This window comes from Anomaloglossus baeobatrachus, chromosome 10 (assembly GCF_048569485.1).
Source record: "Anomaloglossus baeobatrachus isolate aAnoBae1 chromosome 10, aAnoBae1.hap1, whole genome shotgun sequence".
In the NCBI taxonomy this organism is placed as follows: Eukaryota; Metazoa; Chordata; class Amphibia; order Anura; family Aromobatidae; genus Anomaloglossus; species Anomaloglossus baeobatrachus.
In genome coordinates, this window is record NC_134362.1 from 72,363,096 (window position 1) to 72,386,360 (window position 23,265).

General features: G+C 41.5%; 1 protein-coding gene across 6 annotated transcripts in view; it reads left to right on the forward strand.

Annotated features, from left to right (window-relative positions):
• SYT7 (synaptotagmin 7) overlaps nucleotides 1-23,265 on the forward strand; it is a 705,049-nt gene that overhangs the window by 365,519 nt on the left and 316,265 nt on the right. For all 6 annotated transcript variants that reach the window (XM_075325168.1, XM_075325167.1, XM_075325171.1 and 3 more), the window contains exon 3: nucleotides 4,988-5,070. In XM_075325168.1, coding sequence (XP_075181283.1) covers nucleotides 4,988-5,070 — 83 coding nt within the window. The remainder of the gene's footprint in view (nucleotides 1-4,987; nucleotides 5,071-23,265) is intronic.

Sequence of the window (23,265 nt, forward strand, 5' to 3'; positions counted from 1 at the left end):
TATTCATGAAAGCAGGAACAGCCGACCCGGAAGTAGCTGCAGAGAGCGGTGGGCGAAGGCTGCAGAGCCGAGGAGTTCAGCACCATGGACAGCAGGAGCAAAGGCAGGTGAGTAATGTCCATTTGCAATCACGGATCACTGATTGTACATGGACAACCCACGTGTGCCGTGAATCACGAAACACGGGGGAACATGTGCATGTTTTACACGTCAGTGAAGAACGTCAGTGTTTTTCACTGACGTGTGAAACAGGCCTAAAGCTGAGACAAAAGGCTTTTCGTAAATACCTACTTTGTCCATTCTGCTGTATCACTGTCTGCTCATCCTCCATCACGTGACCTGGGCTGATGTGACCTCTGATGTCCAGTGATGTCACTACCGGAATTGGAAGTTGACCCGACATCACTGAGGCGGTACCCAGTCTCTGTGACTGGGCTGTGGGTTGAGTTTCCTCGCACATCACAACCCAGCATATAGTGCGTTCTCTCCTTCACTGAAGAGCGCCGCAAGCAAAAGCGATGCTGGGCTGTGATATGCGTTTAAACTCCTCCCACAGCCAAGTCACTCAGGAAGACTGGGGCCCGCCGTGATGATGCTGGGTCAACTTCCAATTCTGGAAGTTGACGTGACATCACCGGATATCAAAGGTCACTGCAGCTAGGGGTGACGTGATGGGGATGAGCAGACAGCTGTAGCGCTGCTCACTGGCAGAATTGTCAACTGAAGGTATTTAGGAAAAACCTTTTGTCACAGCTTTATATTAATATGGCCACTATGCTTTGTAGTGGATCAACCCCTTAATTATTACATCGTTATGGTACATTTCTTCCATTTAATGGTATATATTGAGGCAAATAGACACCAATTCATCATTGCTGTTTCTCAAGTGTTCAGGATTACTTTGCTCCTTTTTTTGTGGCTTTTAGTATTTACGTTTTATTCTCACGATCAGCGCCACTTTTTAAGCTATCTTTATTTTTTAAAACTTATTTTTTTAATTTTTCCTCAACAACTTTGCTATTCCACATGTTTTAGACAGATTCGTATAAAGTGGGTATGCACAGTATTCATACCCAATTACATTTTTCACTCTTTGTTTCACTGCAGCCATTTGGTAAATTCCAAAAAGTTCATTTTTTTCTCATTAATCTACACTCAGCACCCCATCCCCATCTTGACAGAACCCCCCCCCAGAAATATAGATATTTTTGCAAATTTTTTAAACAAGAAAAACTGAAATATCACATGGTCATAAGTATTCAGACACTTTGCTCAGTATTCAGTAGAAGAAGCCTTTTGAGCTAGTACAGCCATGAGTCTTCTTGGGAATGATGCAACAAGTTTTTCACACCTGGATTTGGGGATCCTCTGCCATTCTTCCTTGCAGATCATCTCCAGTTCCATCAGGTTGGATGGTGATTGTTGGTGGACAGGCATTTTCAGGTCTCTCCAGAGATGCTCAATTGGGTTTAGGTCAGGGCTCTGACTGGACCAGTCAAGAATGGTCACAGGCTTGTTCTGAAGCCACTCCTTTGTTATTTTAGCTTTGTGCTTAGGGTCATTATCTTGTTGGAACGTGAACCTTCGGCCAAGTCTGAGGTCAAGAGCACTCTGGAAGAGGTTTTTTTCCAGGATGTCCCTGTACTTGGCCACATTCATCTTTCCTTCAATTGCAACCAGTCGTCCTGTCCCTGCAGCTGAAAAACACCCCCACAGCATGATGCTGCCACCACTATGTTTCACTGTGGTGACTGTATTGGGCAGGTGATGAGCAGTGCCTAGTTTTCTCCACACATACTGCTTAACATTATCACCAAAAAGTTCTATCTTTGTCTCACCAGACCAGAGATTTTTATTTCTCATAGTCTGGGAGTCCTTCATGTGTTCTTGCAAACTCTATGCGGTCTTTCATATGTCTTGCACTGAGGAGAGGCTTCCGTCAGGCCACTCTGCCATAAAGGCCCAACTGGTGGAGGCTGCAGTGATAGTTGACTTTGTGGAACTCTCTCCCATCTCCCTACTGCATCTCTAGAGCTCAGCCACAGTGATCTTGGGGTGGTTCTTTACCTCTCTAACCAAGGCTCATCTCCCATGATTTTTCAGTTTGGCTGGACGGCCAGGTCTAGGAAGAGTTCTGGTGGTCCCCAACTTCTTCCATTTAAGAATTATGGAGGCCACTTTGCTCTTAGGAACTTTGAGTACTGCAGAAATTCTTTTGTAACCTTGGCCAGATCTGTGCCTTGCCACAATTCTGTCTCTGAGCTTCTTGGGCAGTTCCTTTGATCTCATGATTCTCATTTGGTCTGACATGCATTGTGAGCTGTGAGGTCTTATATAGACAGGTGTGCGCCTTTCCAAATCAAGTCCTATCAGTTTAATTAAACACATCTGGACTCCAATGATGCAGCAGAACCATCTCCAGGAGGATCGCAAGGAAATGGACAGCATGTGACATAAATATGAGTGTCTAAGCAAAGGGTCTGAATACTTATGACCATGTGATATTTCAGTTTTTCTTATTTAATAAATTTGCAAAAAGTTCTACATCTCTGTTTTTTTCTGTCAAGATGTGGAGCAGAGTACGGCAGTACAGTACGGCACATTTTTGAGTCTTATTAAAGGTTTTTCGATTTTTGGTGCTAAAAAGTTGCAAAAACTGACCAAAGATAAAAATAAAAAGAATTTTTGATTTTGTGCCCAATTCATGAACCGCATTGGAACCATTTTGGAAAATTTGGCACAAAAAAATTTCAGTGAATACCACAAAACAAAAAAGAAAAGTGACTTCAATAAATTGGAAATGATGAGTCAGGCCCAAGGTCTTGTGCCATGTTCTCCTTCCTTCTATGGATTTCTTCACCTCATAAATTAATAATGATTTTTCCAAGAACTCCTCCACCACTCATTCCCCATTTCTAGTGCATGTCATTGCTAGGTCGGCACATGACCATGGAGCCGCGGTGGAGTCATGTATAGAAAGTGGCACATAAAGCTTAGTGACATGGCACATCAAATCTGCTGTTTCGCGCGGCTTACAAAACCCAAACCTCTTTTAGGTAATGGTGGACTCGGCAGCTCACAATAAGACTTTCTGGGTTTATTTGAAGACACTATAAGCTGAGAGGTTCGATCCTGGTAAAACTAAAATCTGGTGGCCTGAGAATGGAGACGTCGGGCATTTATCACTTCATTCTTCATACATTTACATGCTCAATTTACTTCACATCCCTTTGTAATAGTCTAAACTTTGCTTTTTATTATTTGCTCTTGATGGTTTATTGGTGGAAGGCTTAGTAAACATTTCACGATGTGCACTTATGGGCTGACTATAATTATACCCTATTGATTATTATAGCTGCTGTTATATATTTAAATCAGATTTAAGAGCAGCAAATTGAAATTGGATTCATCTTGTCATACGCTGTATACAACTGCACTTTATTATTCATTTAGTGTTTTAACCAAGTCCGGAGAAGGAATATGTGGACAAGTATATATGTACAGTATATGTCATAATCTCGCAGTGCCCAGCACATATGCAATATGTACAGTATCTCAAACATGAGGAAACTACAAAATGCATCTACCAATGCATCAACTTTGTTCTTTTGAAGTTAGCTCTATCAAACCATACTTAAAGGGGTTATCTGGGACTTTTGTTCTTTTTTTGGCGGGGGGTTTATTGGGCTAAAAAGTTACCAGCAAGTAGTTGCTAACTTCCTGCCTGATCATCCCTGCGATGATCTGTTCTGGCTCTGAATCACTCTACCAGGATCGCATAGCAATCTTCGGTGGCTCTCCTGAGCTGAGAGTAACAGCTGGATAGACATACATGCTGTCACTCCCAGATCAGGAGTGCAGACTAATTAAGTGAATGAATAATCACCCTCTTCCCCACCAAGAATCACGGCCATCACTATGAGTTCTTCATGGCACTGACACTTTGTGCCTGCTATACTGTATCACTGTGCCAGGATTGCATTGCAGTCCTTGGTATCTCTCCTGAGCTGAGAGTGACAGCTGCATAGACATACACACTCATTCTCAGATCAGGAGTGCTGGCTAATTAAGTGAATACGTATTCACCCTCTTCCCCACCAAGACTCCCACCCATCGCTATGAGTCCTGCACAGCACTAACACTCTGTGCCTGCTATACTGTATCAGTGTGCCAGAATCGCATCACAATCCTTGGTATCTCTCCTGAGCTGAGAGTGACAGCTGCATAGACGTACACGCTGTAACTCCCAGATCAAGAGTGCAGGCTAATTAAGTGAATGAATATTCACCCTCTTCCCCACCAAGAATACTGCCCATCGCTATGACTCCTGCATGACACTGACACTCTGTGCCTGATATACTGTGTCACTGTACCAAGATCGCATAGCAATCCTCGGTGGCTCTCCTGAGCTGAGAGTAATATCTGCATACACATACACACTGTCACTATCAAATCAGGAGAGTCACCAATGTTTGCAATGTGATCCTCAGGCTGGCAGTACTGGTAATACAGCAGGCAGAGTGCGGGTGCAGTGCAGGACTAAGAGCAATAGGCATGATTACGAAAGAGGAGAGTGAATATTCATTCTCTTAATCAGCCAGGACTGAGAGCAACACAAACACTGTTTCAGGATACTATTAGTTTGAGTATGCAACTAGGGTTTATTTTTGGAGTAGTGCTTATATTTCATGTCTACTGCAAACAGGCCAAAAAATCCTGCTAGGGCTTATTTTCGGGAAAACACGGTAATTTATTTACTTTTAGGTAGTTGAACCATTCAATTACTCAACATTTTGCCTACAGCTTGTTCTAGCGGGAGTTTATTGGCTCAATAATGATTGTAAGCGCCCATTGCTTTGAATGATATTGAGTCAACAATCAAGCAGGGCTGTTGAATGTCAAGAATTCTTATCTCTGAAAAGCCAAGGTAATTCTTATTAGAAGTTGTAGAATGGTTTATTAATACATATTTTGTTAATATTTCTAGGGGAAACGCTACAAAAATTCTTTGGACACAGTCGGAACCCCGGACTCCAGTCGTGGAATTCGCAATGAAAAGAAAGCTTTAAAGTAAGTATACTTCTGTTTGGAATAGTATTTTTGTAATAGTGCCTTAAAAGTCTATAGAAGAACTTACAAAAAAGAGCCAATCTTTCCTGAATGACCTTACGCATGCCCAGTCATAGGTTGTGGAACAAACCTACATGTCTTTCCCTATTGTGGTAAAACCACCCCTTCCCCAATCCTGAGATCTAACATTTACCAATATGGCAACCCCCAACAATCCCGGATAAAGCTTCACAGACACCCCACCTCCCAGACAATGAATGTGCTGCACTTACGGACAATGTCATTCCATTCTGACTATAGGAGAGGCGTGAAATTCACTATTGTCTTCCACTTGAGTCCTTCTAATAATTTTGTAAATCTTCGAGCTCCAACAACTAAATCCTCCACCTTACATCCCAACAGGTTTTCGGTCATTTTCATGTAGGTAAAACACATTTCTCTCCTGCGACACTTTTGCATTCCACCATGGGTCATGGAACAATCATTTTCAATGTGACTGGTATCCTAAAAGCGATTGTGCCTGTTCTCCATTGATCCAAGAGTCCCTAGAATTCCCAGACCAATATTATTCAAACTTTAGTAAAACGTGAAGGTAGAATTTTTTTTTTACGACTCCATTCCTTAGTCTTCCTGTTCCTATCCTTGTGCTCTTTAAATTTTTTCCTCTAGGTTTTTCTTTCTCTTACCAATGAAGTAGAACGTAGAAAAAAAAATCAATCAGCAAGTGAGATTTTTTTTTCAGCACTTTCCATTGAGAGCGTTTGTTTCTTTTCCTGCGAACATAACAAAAATATTCTTGATATCTTTCCCGGCACCGAGTACAGTATAAAGTATTTAATCGGCTTTTGTCTAATCTTGGCTGATACCACTTTTCCTTTCTATACACATATGGATGTTTATATTTGCACATAATAGGTTTTGCTGGGTATTGAAAACCGCTATAATATTATTCTGGGAGAAATGTAAATATGCTTCCATCTGCTTCATCATTCTTAGGAGTCTGGACCTTTTGTTTCTTTGCTTTCAAGAGTCTCCTTTGTTATTAAGTTGGATTATGAATTAGTTGAGAGGCCGTAAAATATGGTTCCATCCTCCGCCTTCATCATGTAGCTGACGGTACCGCTCTGTGCTCTTTACAGCATAAGAAAGTGGATTGTTATGACTGTGAACAGGGGAGATATTTATCTCACTGTTCTTTTCCTCATAAAAAATGTGTTTTTGAGTTTTCACGGTTCCTGTGAAATATTCTCTAGCTCAGTGCCGAGTTGTGTTAGAAGATAAATCACATGAAGAAGAATTTCGGCACTCAACATTGCCATAAGTATGAAGGGATAATCTGTTCCGATTTTCAATTGTTTGTTGGTCTCAGTGTACGCAGTTTTAGTCTTAGTGGCTAGGCCACCGCTGTAGACCAATATACCAAGTCCACCCCGCTCCTGCTTTGCACTTCAAGTACCCCCAACTATGCCAACCATATATTGTAGCAAAGATCTCTTGACTTGGTATTTTACTTGTAGAGGTTACCAGAATTTTAGAAGTTGTGGATTGTTGCCATTTTCTAACCACACCGGTAGGACCCTATTGGATGGACTATGTTTTACTTTCTCATCATGCATTTTTTATTCTATTTTCTTTGTATCAATATTAGCAATGAGCGGATCAGGCAAAATTGTAATTTGCCAGTTCATGTGTTTCTTCCGGGTAAATTTGATTTGAGTAGAAGCTTTTCTATTGAAATTTAAAATCTCATTTTATGCTCTTGAGACTAAACATGTAAGATGTCAAAAATCTAAAAAAATGTTATAGTCTACTGATCACTCACCTCTCTTTCACCTCCGCTCCTCAAAATCACCCATCTGGTCCTTTTTGCATCTTCAGGTTGCTGACACTCACGCCACTATGTCTATAGACCTCTCACACTGAGCCGGGACTTATGGCTTTGATGAAGCCCGGGAGGGTTCTGCACATGCACACAAAATCACAGCGTGTTGCGTAACATTAAGTCTCCGCCTAGCGTACAAGGCCTGGAGATTTCAGCGCAAAGGGGGTCGATATGAAGATATGACATTGACCAGACAAGTGATGTGAAAGCAAATTACAACATTTGTGTAGAATATCATTCCATTCAAATTTATTTGGTCATTTCGGCTCATTACGTATGGAAACTACTTTGTCTGGGTGGTTGCAGAACTTTACTTTACAGTAGGCATCTGGATATAGCAATCTTTGAAATATCTCTTTGGCTTCCATGTTAGCGTTGTGAGCATGCTCTGTGCAGAGACCACTGTGCAGTGAGGTTGAAGGAGCTGAGAAGTCCTCTTCATTTGTTATCAATGGGACAATTCTGTGTTATTAGCTGCAGTTTTAGAATAGAAATATTATCTTTTATTTCTGTCCAGTCCTTTCATTATAATAGGATGACTGCATATAGTGTTCACAGGTCACAATGTGCTAATGTAGGTCCTGGGGCCAGTGGGCACCTTGGAATAATTAGCAGTAAGACAAAGCAAGGTACAAGAGAGTAGTAACAGTTTTGTATGGTTTCTCAGTATTCAGACAAGCGCATCTGGGAAGTTGGAATATGCATCATGCCAATGTTTTCCTGTAGCCAGCCCCCTTTTCAAAATCCCTTCCTCTACGTCTTCCACTTTCCCAAAACATTGCTTAGATTGAAGTTTTGTAAGGATTCAGCAGCATACTGAATATTACCCAACTTTTTCAGGAGTCCTTTTTCCTTGCCCATCGTGGACAATCAGCAGAGGTCCCCAACCTGTAGGTCATGAGCCAGATGTGGCTCGCAGGCCATGATATGTGGTTTGCACCTTTCTTCCAGTTTGGTGCATTAGCACCAGGTCTGACAAACAGCTATGAAGAGCAGATCTCCATACAGAGACTTTTTTGAGTAGCGCCACACAGAAGAGTAGATCGGAAAGGGGGGTATGGTAGGAACCCCTGGACCTTGGTATACTGTCTTGGTGTGAATTTTGTGGAAAAGCTTTGGCTTTAATTAATTACACTGATAATGGGGGAACTGCGTATCACTCACTACTGTTAGGGAGCTGGATGTGGCTCTCAGAGCTGAATGTGGCTCACGACCCTCTCCCAGAGATGAATGTGGTTCGCGACCCTCTCTCAGAGCTGAATGTGGCTCCTGACCCTCTCTCAGAGATGAATATGGCTCCCAACCCTCTCTCAGACCTCAATGTGGCTCCCGACCCTCTCTGAGCTGAATATGGCTCTCAAGGTCAGAAAGGTTGAGGACCTCTGGTCTAAAGAATGTATTTCATCTTCTTACATATCATAGCCTTCACTGTTTTACTTTAGCAGAGCTCCATGGACAGGGCCACTAACCCATAATCTAAATGGACAGTAGACTTCTCGGCTATATGTCTGTCTGACACATTGGAACATACTACCATCAGAAAACTTCCTAAACATTATCATTAATTGCCATTTAATCACCCAACGCTGCATTTGTTTTTACTGCTTGCAAACTTGTTCATGCTAAATATGCCCTGAGTACAGGAAACGATATTTAATTGAGACATTAGAGACCAAAAATGATTCCCCAAATATCAATCAGGGTAAATCAGAGTTTGAGACATCAACGAAAGGTTTTATCATGTAAATCCCTTTTACTATACATTAATATGCACATTCATTTTTTTCACAATTTGGCAGAATTCTCCTATAAGGATTCATTATGACGGAATCGTATGATAAGCATTTTATAAATCCAGGGGACTTTACCTCTCTCCTCTGCTTCTTATTATCTTATTTAAAGAGGAAATTTATCTTATGAAGTGTCATGGACCCCAACCAATCATGAAAGTTAAGAAACCATAGAACTCTACCGACAGCAGTAATAATTATTCTAGAACTTTCCAAAGACAATACATTTTCTATCAATTTTTCCAGCTTGCCTACTAGACTGGATATCTTCATGCCTTCTTTCGTACCTATCTATGGTCTGGATGGTCGTATATGAAGAAGGCACTTAATATATATCAATATATCAAAGCCATTCTTTAAATTTACATTGATGAAACTTTGAAAGCCAGTTCTCCATTCATGGTGTGGAGGTACCGAAGATGTCTCAGGACCCATCATCAAATGATCAATCACAGCTGTGGTACCTATGAGAATTAGTAAATCATAGGATAGGTAGCCACACTTTTCTATATATATCTACAAAGTAGGCCACCTTTACTCTACTTTCATGTCTCTGACTGCATTTATTCCTTTTGTTACTTAAAATGCAATGAATATCCAAACCAGAGTCATCAGTAATCTACTATGATCCTCAAAAAGGCTTGCTTAAAGATAACCTGTCACCTTCCATAAACATGTTATTTTTTTGCCCTGGTGTTAATGCCGTTGTTCTCCTGATTTTGGCGCTGTTTATTTTTTGTCCCTGTGTCTCTCTATTCCGGAGATATGGCCCCCTCTTACATGTAAGTAATTCTTGTCTATTTAGCCTACTGGGTGTAGGTCTTAATAAATCCCCTACAGAGAACAACTGATGGTGGCACCCACTTGTCTAAAAAGACTACCGTATATTTACCTGCATACCTGCAGAGAGGAGAAGGCCATTGTTATGACTAAACCCTAACACTCTCCCAGGGATAGACAAACCAGGGGAGATGTAAAACCAAAAATCAGGTTAGTACTTGCCCTAGACCTGACCCTGATTTGCACCTGCCTGAGAGCGGAGGTTGGCACCGTAAGATCACGTAATGGCGCCCCACTCATCGATGGCTGACCCTGTGTCCTTACCTGCACCCTAAGCTATAAACCAAGTGTAACACAAAAACAACAATGAACATAAATGAAGTGCACACAGGCAGAAGGTGAGGAACAGACGTAAAGGAATGATTGAATACAAGAAACCAAAAAGAATAACAGAATACGTGGAAGACATCCCAAACCTAAATGAAAAAAATAGGAGATAACTGGGAAAGGATTCACACTAACTGCAGGGAATAGCAATTACTAAGTAAGAAAACCTTAACCGAGGAGCTGGGACTCCATACAACCATCCATCCAGAAAGACAGCCACCATTGTGGCTTGTGAGTAATGATTATCGGTAGCACCTCCCAAAGTGTGATTGGGCAAACCAAATGAGAAAGGGCACATACCTGAATAGAAATAAAACAAGTTGGCAGAAAATAAGAAAGACAAGAGATCCTTCTGCAGTTGGACCAACACAAAACAGGATGTGGTCCAACCATGAGGGAAACCAACCAACAGCCAGATATCACCAGTTCGAACCCCGGGAGTGGAACCACGACAGCCATATTTCAGGAAAAGATAGGACCAGGAAGAAAAGGAAAACTGTGCCAGATTCAGGAGAACAGCAGCCTTTACACCATTTTTTTTAAAAAAAGTACATAATTAAGGCAAATGACAGCTGTGTCAAAACTTTCCATTATCTTACGAAGAATCTTTTGGCATAGGTATTCATTTAAGACATTTTTAGTGTCTTCCAATATGACATTTTTGGTGTCATTAATGAGTATTTGACCACAAAGAGCCCTATGATCACAAATTCTGCACAGTTGGATGTTCTTGTATCTCCCATAGATTTGAATGAAAAATTCCCTAGCACAGATATGTGTTAGGATCTCCCAACGTTCCCTCACTTTTGTCACAGAACGGCCATTTTTCAGTGGTAGCTTATACTATAATTGTCAGAATACCTCTTTAATATTTATGTCAAAATCTTTTAGATTTTTGTATGGATAATAGACGAATAACTCCCAAATCGGGCCCCGCTTCACCCTTGACAGTTCAATCCCTTGTCTTGGATTTAGAAGACAAAGATTTTCAAGGTCTGTTCACTGAAGTTTAAAATATCAAGGAAAAGGAAATCGCTTAAAGGATGAAATTCTGTTGTATTATTTGCGCTGGGAGTGGAATGTGATGATGTGTGGTCTTTGTGTAGTGGCAGAGTCAATTAAGCATTGTAGGAAGAAGACAGCTGTGTAGAATAATGACAGTGTACAAACTCATAAATTAATATTCCTTGGATAGATGCACTGAGGCTGTGAGTGAAGGCACTGCTTGAAGAAAACACATCAAGGTTCTTCATCCGGCAGCATTTTGACCTGATAGATTCCTTCAAAATCTTATCTATGGTTTTGTAACCTTTGGAATGATAATCGTTTCATACTCTTTTTTTTTCATTGATTTTGACCTGTAAACATTATGTAAGTAAAGGCCCATTTGCACACAACGATATCGCTAACGAGATATCGTCGGGGTCACGGTGCTGGTGACGCACATCCGGCCTCGTTAGCGATGTCGTGTGTGACACCTTTTTGCGATCAGTACTGATTGCAAAAAGGTGTCAAATCGTTCGTCGTGTACACGTCGTTCATTTTTAAAAAATCGTTCCTCGTTTGGAACGCAGGTTGTTTGTCGTTCCTGCGGCAGCACACATCGCTATGTGTGACACCCCAGGAACGAGGAACAACATTGTACCTGCGGCCGCCGGCAATGCGGAAGAAAGGAGGTAGGCGGGATGTTCCGGTCGCTCATCTCCGCCCCTCCGCTTCTATTGGGCTGCCGCTTAGTGACGCCGCTGTGACGCCGAACGAACCTCCCCCTTAAAGGAGAGATTGTTTGGCGGCCACTGCGACGTCGGTGAACAGGTAATTGCGTATGATGCTGCCGTAGCGATATTGTTTGCTACGGCAGCGATCACCCCGTGAAGCGCCACCGACATGGGTGCTATCGCTCGCGACATCGCTAGCGATGTCGCAGCGTGTAAAGCCCGCTTTAGGGTATAAGTGCCTAGGTGGTGGGAAGGATACCGGTTATGGCTGCACTGTTCATGTAAACCTGGCAGCTATTAAAAGAGCTTTCATGGATAGGCTTAGTACAGCCCACTCTGTTCCAGATCACTGGGGTTGCCCTGGTCTTCACCATTTAACCTCTGTACTTCTGTAGTTACACAGGAACCCCTAGGCCGGGGCAATGGAGTCAGCTCCTGACTGATGGAGCAAGCTGGCAGCAAGAAAGGTCATCAGGCCTAAAGATTAACCAGCATTTTAATTGTTTTCATAAATCAATAGTACATGTGAAAAGAAGAAACTTTACAATATATCTTACTCCTGTACGTGAAGAGAATAAATACAAAATCCATGGTAGCAAAATGTATCTTCATCTTTATCAATATGTCACAAAATATAGGGAGATGTTTCAACCTTCTTTTTGCATACTGGGGAGGTGCTGCCCTACACTTGCTCTTTCTCCTCCTGAACTAATTATTCTCTCTCAAAATTCACTCATTCTTCATTGTATATCATCCATCCCATTCCTTAGATTGTGCTTATGAAGTTCTATGGACAACCCTAACTGTCGTTTAAGGAAAACTTGCAGCAAAATGTCTGTGTCTGCCTCTAGCTCCTCCCCTTTTCCATAGAAGTTTAGAAGCACCAATTGTCATCTCCTATCTCTCTCCTGTAAGTGAAGAGAACAAATACAGCATCCACAGTAAAAAAATGTATCTTCTTGTTTAACAATACGTCCCATAATATAGGGAGATGTTTCAATCTTTTTTTTTTTTTTGCACACTTCCAGCCACTACCTACATATTAATGTGTTTGTGGTGAGGTGCTGCCTCACACTTGCTCTTTCTCCTCCTGAACTGATTATTCATTCTCAAAATCCACTCATTCTTCATTCAATATCATCGTTCCCATTACTGAGATTGTGCTCATGAAGTTCTATGGAGAACCCTAACTGTCGTTTCAGGAGAACTTGCAGCAGAATCTCTGTGTCTGCCTCCAGCCCCTCCCACTCTCTGTAGAAATTTAGAAGAACCAACTGCTATCTCCTGTCTCAGTAATGGAAAACTACAAAAAAAGACAGTTTGCACTCTGATAATGCTAAAGTATGGAAACCATGAATGTGTGAACATGGACCTGCATTACTGCTAAGGAAAATCTAAGAAAAATGAGATATTTAGCATATATAAATGGCCATTTGTATATCTGCCCAGTTGCCCCTTCACGGCATATCTCATAACTGGGTACCTACACTATGCTGAAGCCTCTCTCTGGGTTAAAAACCTACTGTGTATGGGCAAGTAGGAACCTGCTATATAGGATAAAGTAATCAGTAATGGAAAAGTCTGTCTTCATTGAGTATGGAAAACTGTAACTGTGCTTTCAGGAGAACTTGCAGCAGAATGTCTGTGTCTGCCTCTAGCTTCTCCCTCTCTCCATAGACATTTAGAAGCACCAACTGTCATCTCCTATCTCAGTAATGGAAAAGTCTGTCTTCATTGAGTATGGAAAACTGTAACTGTGCTTTCAGGAGAACTTGCAGCAGAATGTCTGTGTCTGCCTCTAGCTTCTCCCTCTCTCCATAGACATTTAGAAGCACCAACTGTCATCTCCTATCTCAGTAATGGAAAAGTCTGTCTTCATTGAGTACCAGCTTTCCCATTGTGCTCAGGACGTTCTATGGAGAACTGAAGCTGTAGTTTCAGGAGAACTTGCAGCAGAATGTCTGTATCAGCTTCTAGCTCCTCCCTCTCCATAGAAGTTTAGAAGCACCAATTGTCATCTCCTATCTCAGTAATGGAAAAGTCTGTCTTCACTGAATACAGATTTTACCCTTGAGGGTGAATGATCCGTCCAGGAAGAAAAAGAATCGGATTTCTCTGATAAGATATATTACAAAGTTTCTTATTTTTATGAATACTATTAATTAATGAAATAAAATGTAAAACAATGGTTACTTTGTAAATATTTAACGAGGCAAGTATGGAATTATAGAAAACACTCTGAAGGAGACATATACTCAATATATAATCTCTCCTGGGTTTGGAGGTGTTTTCAGTGTTATCCAAGACACTCGGCTAATATGAATTCTACTCACTATAGGCTGTAGGCCACTTTATCCCTTTTCAATATGACAGACATAGCTGGAATATATTAGTATTAAGTGGATCTTGTATGTCCCCGTCTGTGATATCAGTTCTGGAGAGATTATTTGACCTTGAAATGCATGTATCCCTGCATTGACCCACAAACTGCATGTTCTTAGATAGCGCAGTGGGAGTGCAACATCTCATCTTGGAAGATGTGAGCGCTGGGACATGGAGATAATATTTTGTACGCTCACATCCCTTATTTCCCTACTGACATGGGCTGCTTATTTTTTCTAAAGCACTTACTCTTATCACTTTGTTCCCCTCCACCTTCTCGGTAGAGGCTTCTTTTGTTCCACTATGTCAAAGCAAGAGTTTGGATCAGATATGGAGAGGTGAGAGTGTGCCTGGGTGGGAAATGGAGTGGGGGGTTATTAATTAGGCTATGATTTCTTGAGACATGTGGATAAAGGACATGCAGCTGCTTTATAGCGCATCGATCCTTTTTTTTTCCCTTTGTGTCCCTTGTGAAGGTCAAGCTGTCACATTGTTCTGAATGTCTACGTGTCATCAAGGGTCTCATGCTAAGAGCTCTCCACAATAAGCAATCTCAGCAACTAATTTAGGATTGAAACCAAGAGTAGTGGACACAGGGACAGCAGTCAACCTTAACCACCTTGCCTCCGGAGGACTGTCGAGAAGACGGAATGATTGACCGCATTTCTCCTACGTATAGTCTCCTTAGACGTATGATGTTTCGGAAGACCACAAGTTGTAGTGTGTGCCAAGGCTTAAGCTGTTTGCTTTTACTTGGTTCCATCTGGTACCATCATTTATTACTCTGTTTGCAAAACCATTAGTAGGCAATGTTTAGAAAGAATCCATTGTATTATTTCCAAAGAAAACCCATTGCTTTAAAGAAAACTGCTTATAGACTGAACAGAATGACATATCGGCATGTGTACAAATATTAGACTAATCAGCTGAGTAACCATGTTGGAACTGGCTCAGTGCTTTAGCGTGATGGCATTTGGAAAGGAAGCAGTGACAGCGAAAATTATTTTTCTACTGTGATAAAACCAGAAAAACGCCAAAGTTAAACGGAGGGATTATAATGCCTAGGTGATGCCAGAGGGCATGCACAGATCGAACAATGTCTACCCTGCTGTATGACACAATGGCGTTAGTAATTGGCACTTACTACTTTCAGATGAGGTTGGTAGCTGGGAATATTGAGTTCTAAAACATATTCATTATTGTACAATGGTTTTAAATGTAGTCACAGGATAGGTTAACTTTTTAAAATAATCTTATTAGATAGCTACTGAACCCAAATTTAAACACGCTTTCACTATAGCTTTTGTACTTTTGCTGTCTTCTACACTTCCACTTAGTTGTAGAGGCAGCGAACTGGAGTGGTGGACCCACTGGACCACAGGGGGAACCCGGGTCTACCGATTAGTGTGAGGGACTTAACTAAGTGCTTACCTCGTGGTTGACACCAGGTACCACTCCCAGGGCAGTGACTTGGACAGGGCAGGTATAGACTTGGTACAATCACAGGTATAGGCAGGTACACTCTCTAGTGTGCTAGTGCGAGGCGAGTACAACCTGAATGTCTGAGGCAGGCAGGACAACGAGTACAGACAGGAATGGTGGATACGGTAGGCACAGACTGGAATGGGAAGGCGGACACAGGTACAGGTAAAGGCAATGGATGTGTGACAGGAGCACGGAACCTGAAAACTACCTAGACAGGAAGGATACTGACTAATTGAAGGTGTTGCGTAGGCACCTCTCCTAATGGAAGGGTGCCTTAAATACATACAGTAGTGCCTTTCAACCAAACATAGGCTAAGAGGCGTTTCCTGGCAATAGCATGCCGGCCCTTTAAGAGGACGGCCAATGTGCACACGAGTCACATCCAGCCTTGGCCAGACATCAATGGTAATATTTGGCTTACACAGGTTCAGAGCCCAGATGACATCCACACACCCAGCCAGGACTAGTCCTTTCATGTAGCAGGCCAAGGCATCTGGAGTCAATCCGTTGCCCACGACTACCACCCAGCGACATCATAGAAATGTCCCATCACAGAAATACCGTACACAAAAATTGTAATATATTTTTCATGAAAGGCATCCAGGTCCTCCTTGAACTTGTTTAGTGAATCAACCATTACAACATCATGTGACTAAGAGTTCCATAATCTTAACGCTCGCACTGTAAATAACCTGCAGATGTGATGATTAAACCTTCTTTCCTCGTGACGACGAGTATGCCTCCTTGTCACTGTTGATAGCATAGGTATAAAAAGATCATTGCTAAGATCCATGTACTGTCCCCTCAAATATTTGTATGTTATAATCAGATCGCCCCTAAGCTGTCATTTCTCCAATCTGAATAACCCCAGGTTGGATGTCTTGGCATTGCTGTCCACCCATTCCTTTAATTAGCTTGGTCTCTCTATCCTGCATCCGCTCTAGTTCAGCTATGTCTTATTCACTGAATCCCAAAACTGTACAGAGTATTCTAAGTGTAGCTGCACTTGTGACTTGTATAGAGACAAAACTATGTTATTATCATGAGCATCTATTTAATGCACCCCATTATTTAATTTTGCCTTGGCAGCAGCTGCATGGCACTGGTCACTAAAGATGAGTTTGCTATCTACCTATACACCCAAGTCTTTTTTAGTGGCAATCTTTTACTCAGGGTTTTATCATTTAGTACATAATTGTATGTGTTATTTTTTTTAGCCCAAATGCATGTCTTTACAGTTTACACTTATTTACTTATAGTTCAGTAGCCATTTCTCATCTCAAGTTTTCAGTTTCCCCAAATCTCTTTGTAATATTAAATTATTCTCTTCTGTGTTGATTACATTTTATAGTTTAGTATCATCTGTCAAGATTCAAATGCTACTCTGTGTGCCCTGTACAAGTCAATGAATACATATATTAAAAAGAAGATGGCCCAATACTGACCCCTTTTGTATTCAACTGTTAATATGGACCCAATCAGAGTTTGTTTCATTAATATTCATTAATAACCACCCTCTGTTTTCTATCACCGACCCAATTGCTAATCCAATAATATATTTTCCTCTAGTCCCATTGTTCTCATTTCATGTACAAACCTTTTACATGGCACTGTATTGAATTGTATTATATGGCGTTAACCTGGTTTAGTCTTGGCTCCTCCTAAAAGCTGATCAGATTATTTTGACAAACCCTATTCCTCTTAAACCCATGCGGATGCTGGGTATGAGATTATTTTTATTGTGAAACTGCAAGTAGCCTCTCTTAGAACACCCTCAAAGATGTTGCTGAGAAAAGAGGTCAAATTTATAAGCCTACATCTATGTTTAATATGATCTTTTTAACTCCTTCACGCAATTTTCGATTCTTGCGCTTTATTTTTCCTCTCCTTCTAAGAGCCATAACTTTTTTTATTTTTCCATCAATATACCGTATTTTGAGGACTATAAGATGCACCAAATCATTAAACACACTTAGGTTTTAAAGGAGGAAAATAGAAGAAATAAATTGAAGCAAAAAATGTTGTCATGATGCACTCTTTTGTTGGGGATCTGCTACTGACACTTTTATGGGAATAATGTCCCCCAACTCTATAGTAATGTCCACCATCCTGGTCCTCTTCCAGGTATGTGTGTCCCCCCATCCTGGTGTATGTGTCCTCTATCCTGGTATATATGTTCCCCATCCTGGTATATATGGCCCTCGTCCTGGTGTATATGCACCTCTTACTGGTATATATGATCCGCATCATGGGCCCATCATGGTGTATATTTCTCCCATCACTCTGCACACATAAAAAAATTATAATATTCACCCTCTCTCCACTCACCCAATGCGCAGCATCCTCTTCTGATGCCAGCAACTGACTTCAGCATCAAAGCAGCGCAGTGCATGATATCAATAACCTCTCCACCATGGCCAAGATCAGAGAGCTGTATAAGGACACCAGAGACAAAATTGTAGACATGCACAAGGCTGGATGGGCTACAGGACAATAGGCAAGCAGCTTGGTGAGAAGGCAACAACTGTTGGGGCAATTATTAGAAAATGGAAGAAACACAGATACTTGGCAAATGAGATTTAATGTTGATAAATGTAAAGTAATGCACCTAGGACGGAGTAATCCTATAACATCGTATACATTAAATGGAAGTAAACTCGGGACTACAGAACAGGAGAAGGACTTGGGTATTCTCATTACAAATAAGCTGAGCAGCAGCACTCAATGTCAAGAAGCAGCTGCAAAAGCAAACAAGATTCTAGGGTGTATAAAAAGAGAGAAAAAAGACGTCTCAGAGGAGATCTCATTTACAGTTAGGTCCAGAAATATTTGGACAGTGACACAATTTTCGCGAGTTGGGCTCTGCATGCCACCACATTGGATTTGAAATGAAACCTCTACAACAGAATTCAAGTGCAGATTGTAACGTTTAATTTGAAGGTTTGAACAAAAATATCTGATAGAAATTGTAGGAATTGTGCACATTTCTTTACAAACACTCCACATTTTAGGAGGTCAAAAGTAATTGGACAAATAAACCAAACCCAAACAAAATATTTTTATTTTCAATATTTTGTTGCGAATCCTTTGGAGGCAATCACTGCCTTAAGTCTGGAACCCATGGACATCACCAAACGCTGGGTTTCCTCCTTCTTAATGCTTTGCCAGGCCTTTACAGCCACAGCCTTCAGGTCTTGCTTGTTTGTGGGTCTTTCCGTCTTAAGTCTGGATTTGAGCAAGTGAAATGCATGCTCAATTGGGTTAAGATCTGGTGATTGACTTTGCCATTGCAGAATGTTCCACTTTTTTGCACTCATGAACTCCTGGGTAGCTTTGGCTGCATGCTTGGGGTCATTGTCCATCTGTACTATGAAGCGCCGTCCGATCAACTTTGCGGCATTTGGCTGAATCTGGGCTGAAAGTATATCCCGGTACACTTCAGAATTCATCCGGCTACTCTTGTCTGCTGTTATGTCATCAATAAACACAAGTGACCCAGTGCCATTGAAAGCCATGCATGCCCATGCCATCACGTTGCCTCCACCATGTTTTACAGAGGATGTGGTGTGCCTTGGATCATGTGCCGTTCCCTTTCTTCTCCAAACTTTTTTCTTCCCATCATTCTGGTACAGGTTGATCTTGGTCTCATCTGTCCATAGAATACTTTTCCAGAACTGAGCTGGCTTCATGAGGTGTTTTTCAGCAAATTTAACTCTGGCCTGTCTATTTTTGGAATTGATGAATGGTTTGCATCTAGATGTGAACCCTTTGTATTTACTTTCATGGAGTCTTCTCTTTACTGTTGACTTAGAGACAGATACACCTACTTCACTGAGAGTGTTCTGGACTTCAGTTGATGTTGTGAACGGGTTCTTTTTCACCAAAGAAAGTATGCGGCGATCATCCACCACTGTTGTCATCCGTGGACGCCCAGGCCTTTTTGAGTTACCAAGCTCACCAGTCAATTCCTTTTTTCTCAGAATGTACCCGACTGTTGATTTTGCTACTCCAAGCATGTCTGCTATCTCTCTGATGGATTTTTTCTTTTTTTTCAGCCTCAGGATATTCTGCTTCACCTCAATTGAGAGTTCCTTAGACCGCATGTTGTCTGGTCACAGCAACAGCTTCCAAATGCAAAACCACACACCTGTAATCAACCCCAGACCTTTTAACTACTTCTCTGATTACAGGTTAACGAGGGAGACGCCTTCAGAGTTAATTGCAGCCCTTAGAGTCACTTGTCCAATTACTTTTGGTCCCTTGAAAAAGAGGAGGCTATGCATTACAGAGCTATGATTCCTAAACCCTTTCTCCGATTTGGATGTGAAAACTCTCATATTGCAGCTGGGAGTGTGCACTTTCAGCCCATATTATATATATAATTGTATTTCTGAACATGTTTTTGTAAACAGCTAAAATAACAAAACTTGTGTCACTGTCCAAATATTTCTGGACCTAACTGTATATGTATAAATATATGTGTGGTCAATATAAAGGACTGGCACATGACTTATTTCTTCCGAAGACAATACTAAGGACCAGGGGGCACTCACTGCGAGTGGAAGAAAAGCGATTCCGACAGTTAAATAGGAAAGGGTTCTTTACAGTTAGAGCGGTCAGACTGTGGAATGCCCTACCACAAGAGGTAGTAATGGCAGATACTATAACAGCTTTCAAAAAAGGGCTGGATGATTTCCTCCGTACACACAACATTGTTGGTTATAAATGACTTAGTGACCAAATGTAGAACTGGTGGAGGAAGGTTGAACTAGATGGACCTAGGTCTTTTTTCAACCTTAGTAACTATGTAACTATGTAACTATGTAACAAGGTTACTGTTAATCTTACTTGGTCTTTGGCTCCATGCAAGATCTTGTGTCGTGTAGTAAGGATGATTTTGAGACAGGTCAGGAGCTACATCGTAGAACATGGTTAATGACCTGAAGAGAGTTGGGACCACAGCATCAAAGATTACAATTAGTAACACACTATGCCGTCATGGATTAAAATCCTGCAGTGCACACGAGGCCTCCCTGCTTAAGCCAGCACATGTCCAGGCCCGTTTTAAGCTCACCAATATCTATCTGGAAGATCCAGATGATGCATTGGAAAAGCTCATGTAGTCAGATTAGACCAAAATAGAACTTTTTGGCATTAACTCCACTCGCCGCGTTTGGAGGAAGAAGAAGATTGAGCACAACCCCAAAAACAACATCCCAACTGTGCAGCATGATGGAAACATCATACTTTGGGGGTTCTATTTTGTAAAGGGGACAGGATGAATGCACTGTATTGAAGGAATGATGGATGGGATCATGTTTAGCAACCTCTTTCCCTCAGTAAGGGCATTGAAGATGGGTCGTGACTGGGTCTTCCAGCATGACAATGACCCGAAACACACAGCCAGGACAACTAAGGAGTGGCTCCGTAAGAAGCATTTCACAGTCCTGGAGTGGTCTAGCCAGCCTCCAGCCCTGAACCCAATAGAAAATCTATGGAGGGAACTGCAACTCAATGTTGCCCAGTGACCGCCTCAAAACCTGAAAGATCTGGAGCAAATCTGTATAGAGGAGTGGGCCAAAATCCCTGCTGCAGTGTGTGCAAACCTGGCCAAGAACTACAAAAAACGTCTGACCTCTGTAATTGCAAACAAAGGTTTCTGTACTAAAATATTGTTCTGTTTTTCTATTGTATCAAATAATTATTTCAGGCAATAAAAGGCTAATTAATTATTTAAAAGGCATACCATTTGATTTTCCTTATTTTGGGGGGATTCTACACAGTTGAAGGATACCTACAATAAAAATTACAGACCTCTCCAATCTTTGTAGGTGGGAAAATTTGCAAAATCAGCAGTGGGTCAAATACTTATTTTCCCCACTGGACGTCATATGTCGTGAAGGGGTTAAGTGTCGTGAAGGGGTTAAGATCTATGGGCCACACGTAGATGTTGCTAAGAATCTACCTCCAGACCTCATTTCAAATGGAAGGGAAGTTGCCAGTGTGAGACATGTAATGACTGACAGTCTGCTCTCCGGCTTTACATGTGTAACCCTGGTAACGCCCTATTGCAATTAACTCAGCTCTAGAACAGATCCTTTGCATAGAAGTATGTGGATTTCTGCGGAATAAGACCGTGGATCACAGATATCATGATATCATTTCATTCATCTTTCTATAGCCTGCAAATACCAAGGGCTGCTGATAAGTCTTTGGCTTTGTGATTTTTTTTTTTTTTTATGGTATTGAATGTTACATCACATGAAAGTAATCACATGTGTCTAATATGTGTTTTCAAAATGTTATGTTTGTTGCTCATGGCGACAGTGTTCTACGTACGCGGGAAAAGAAAATGGCGGAGTCTAATGCAATATTCACAGCAACTGAGAGCAGAGGAGTGATAAAATTCTTGTTTCTGCAAGGAAAGTCAGTCAAAGATATTCATGGTGATATGTTGCCGACATTAAGGGATCAATGCCCTTCATATTCCACAGTTAAGAACTGGGTTGCCAAATTTAAAACGGGCCATTTCAGCCCCAATAATGAGGAACGTCCTGGTTGACCAAGAGTGGTTGTTGTTCTGGAGACCGTTGATGCTGTGCACAACCTCATACTGGAGAATCAATGAATTTCCACTAAAGCAATAGCAGACATCATGGAGATTTCCTGTGAACGTGATTGTGTCATTATCCATGAACATTTGAACATGAAGAAGCTATCTGCAAAGTGGGTTCCCAAATGTTTGACAACAGATCAGAGAAGCATGCGAGTGAAAAGTTCCCGGTCCATTTGTCAGCGTTTCCAGACTGAAAAAAACTTCCTGGATCGACTGGTCACTAAGGATGAGATATGGATTTATTTGTATGACCCTGAAAACAAGGAGCAGTCAAAATAGTGGAGGCACAGTGGTTCTCCTCGTCCAAAGAAGTTCAGGGTGCAAAAATCAGCCACTAAGGTGATGGCGTCTGTGTTCTGGAACAAAGGAGGATGTGCTGCTAGTGGACTACCTTCAAAAGGGTTCCACCATTAATGCAAGGTATTACATTGAAGTTTTGGACCAATTGAAGGCAGCTCTGAAGGCCAAAAGGTGCGGCAAACTGTGCAAAGGAATCTTGTTCCTGCAAGACATCACCTCCACTCATACTGCACAAGTGACTACGGCAAATCTGGCAGAGCTGGGCTTCCAGCTGGTTGACCACCCACCTTATTCTCTAGATCTAGCTCCCTCCGACTATCACTTGTTTCCAAACCTGAATAAATACCTCAAGGGTACCAAATTTCACACCATTTCCGATGCCATGGCTGCTACGGAGGCCTGGTTTGAGGCACAACCGAAATCCTTCTTTTTGCTAGGCTTACAGAACTTGGAATACCGATGTAAGAAATGTGTTGACATCAGTGGAGAGTATGTGGAATAAATGTAAAGTTTCATCATCCTATCTCGTTTCTTTTTGGGTAAAGCCAAAGACTTATCAGCAGCCCCTCGTAGGCGGTGTACGAACGTTGATCCTACTGATAGATTCCTTTAAAAATTATTATTTTTTTCATTTTACACCACTATTATGACATTGGATCATGAGATTGGGTAGCCCTGTGGTAGATGGCATCGGCCTTTTCCGCCCTACGGTCACAATATCAGAGTCTATCGCATTCTATTTTGTCATAAGGTACAATTAACCATTTTGTTGACAACTGTGTATTTTATTATTAGGCCCTCTCTGCTTTGTATACACTTTCTTTTTTTATTCACATAGAGTTACAGCAATGAGCG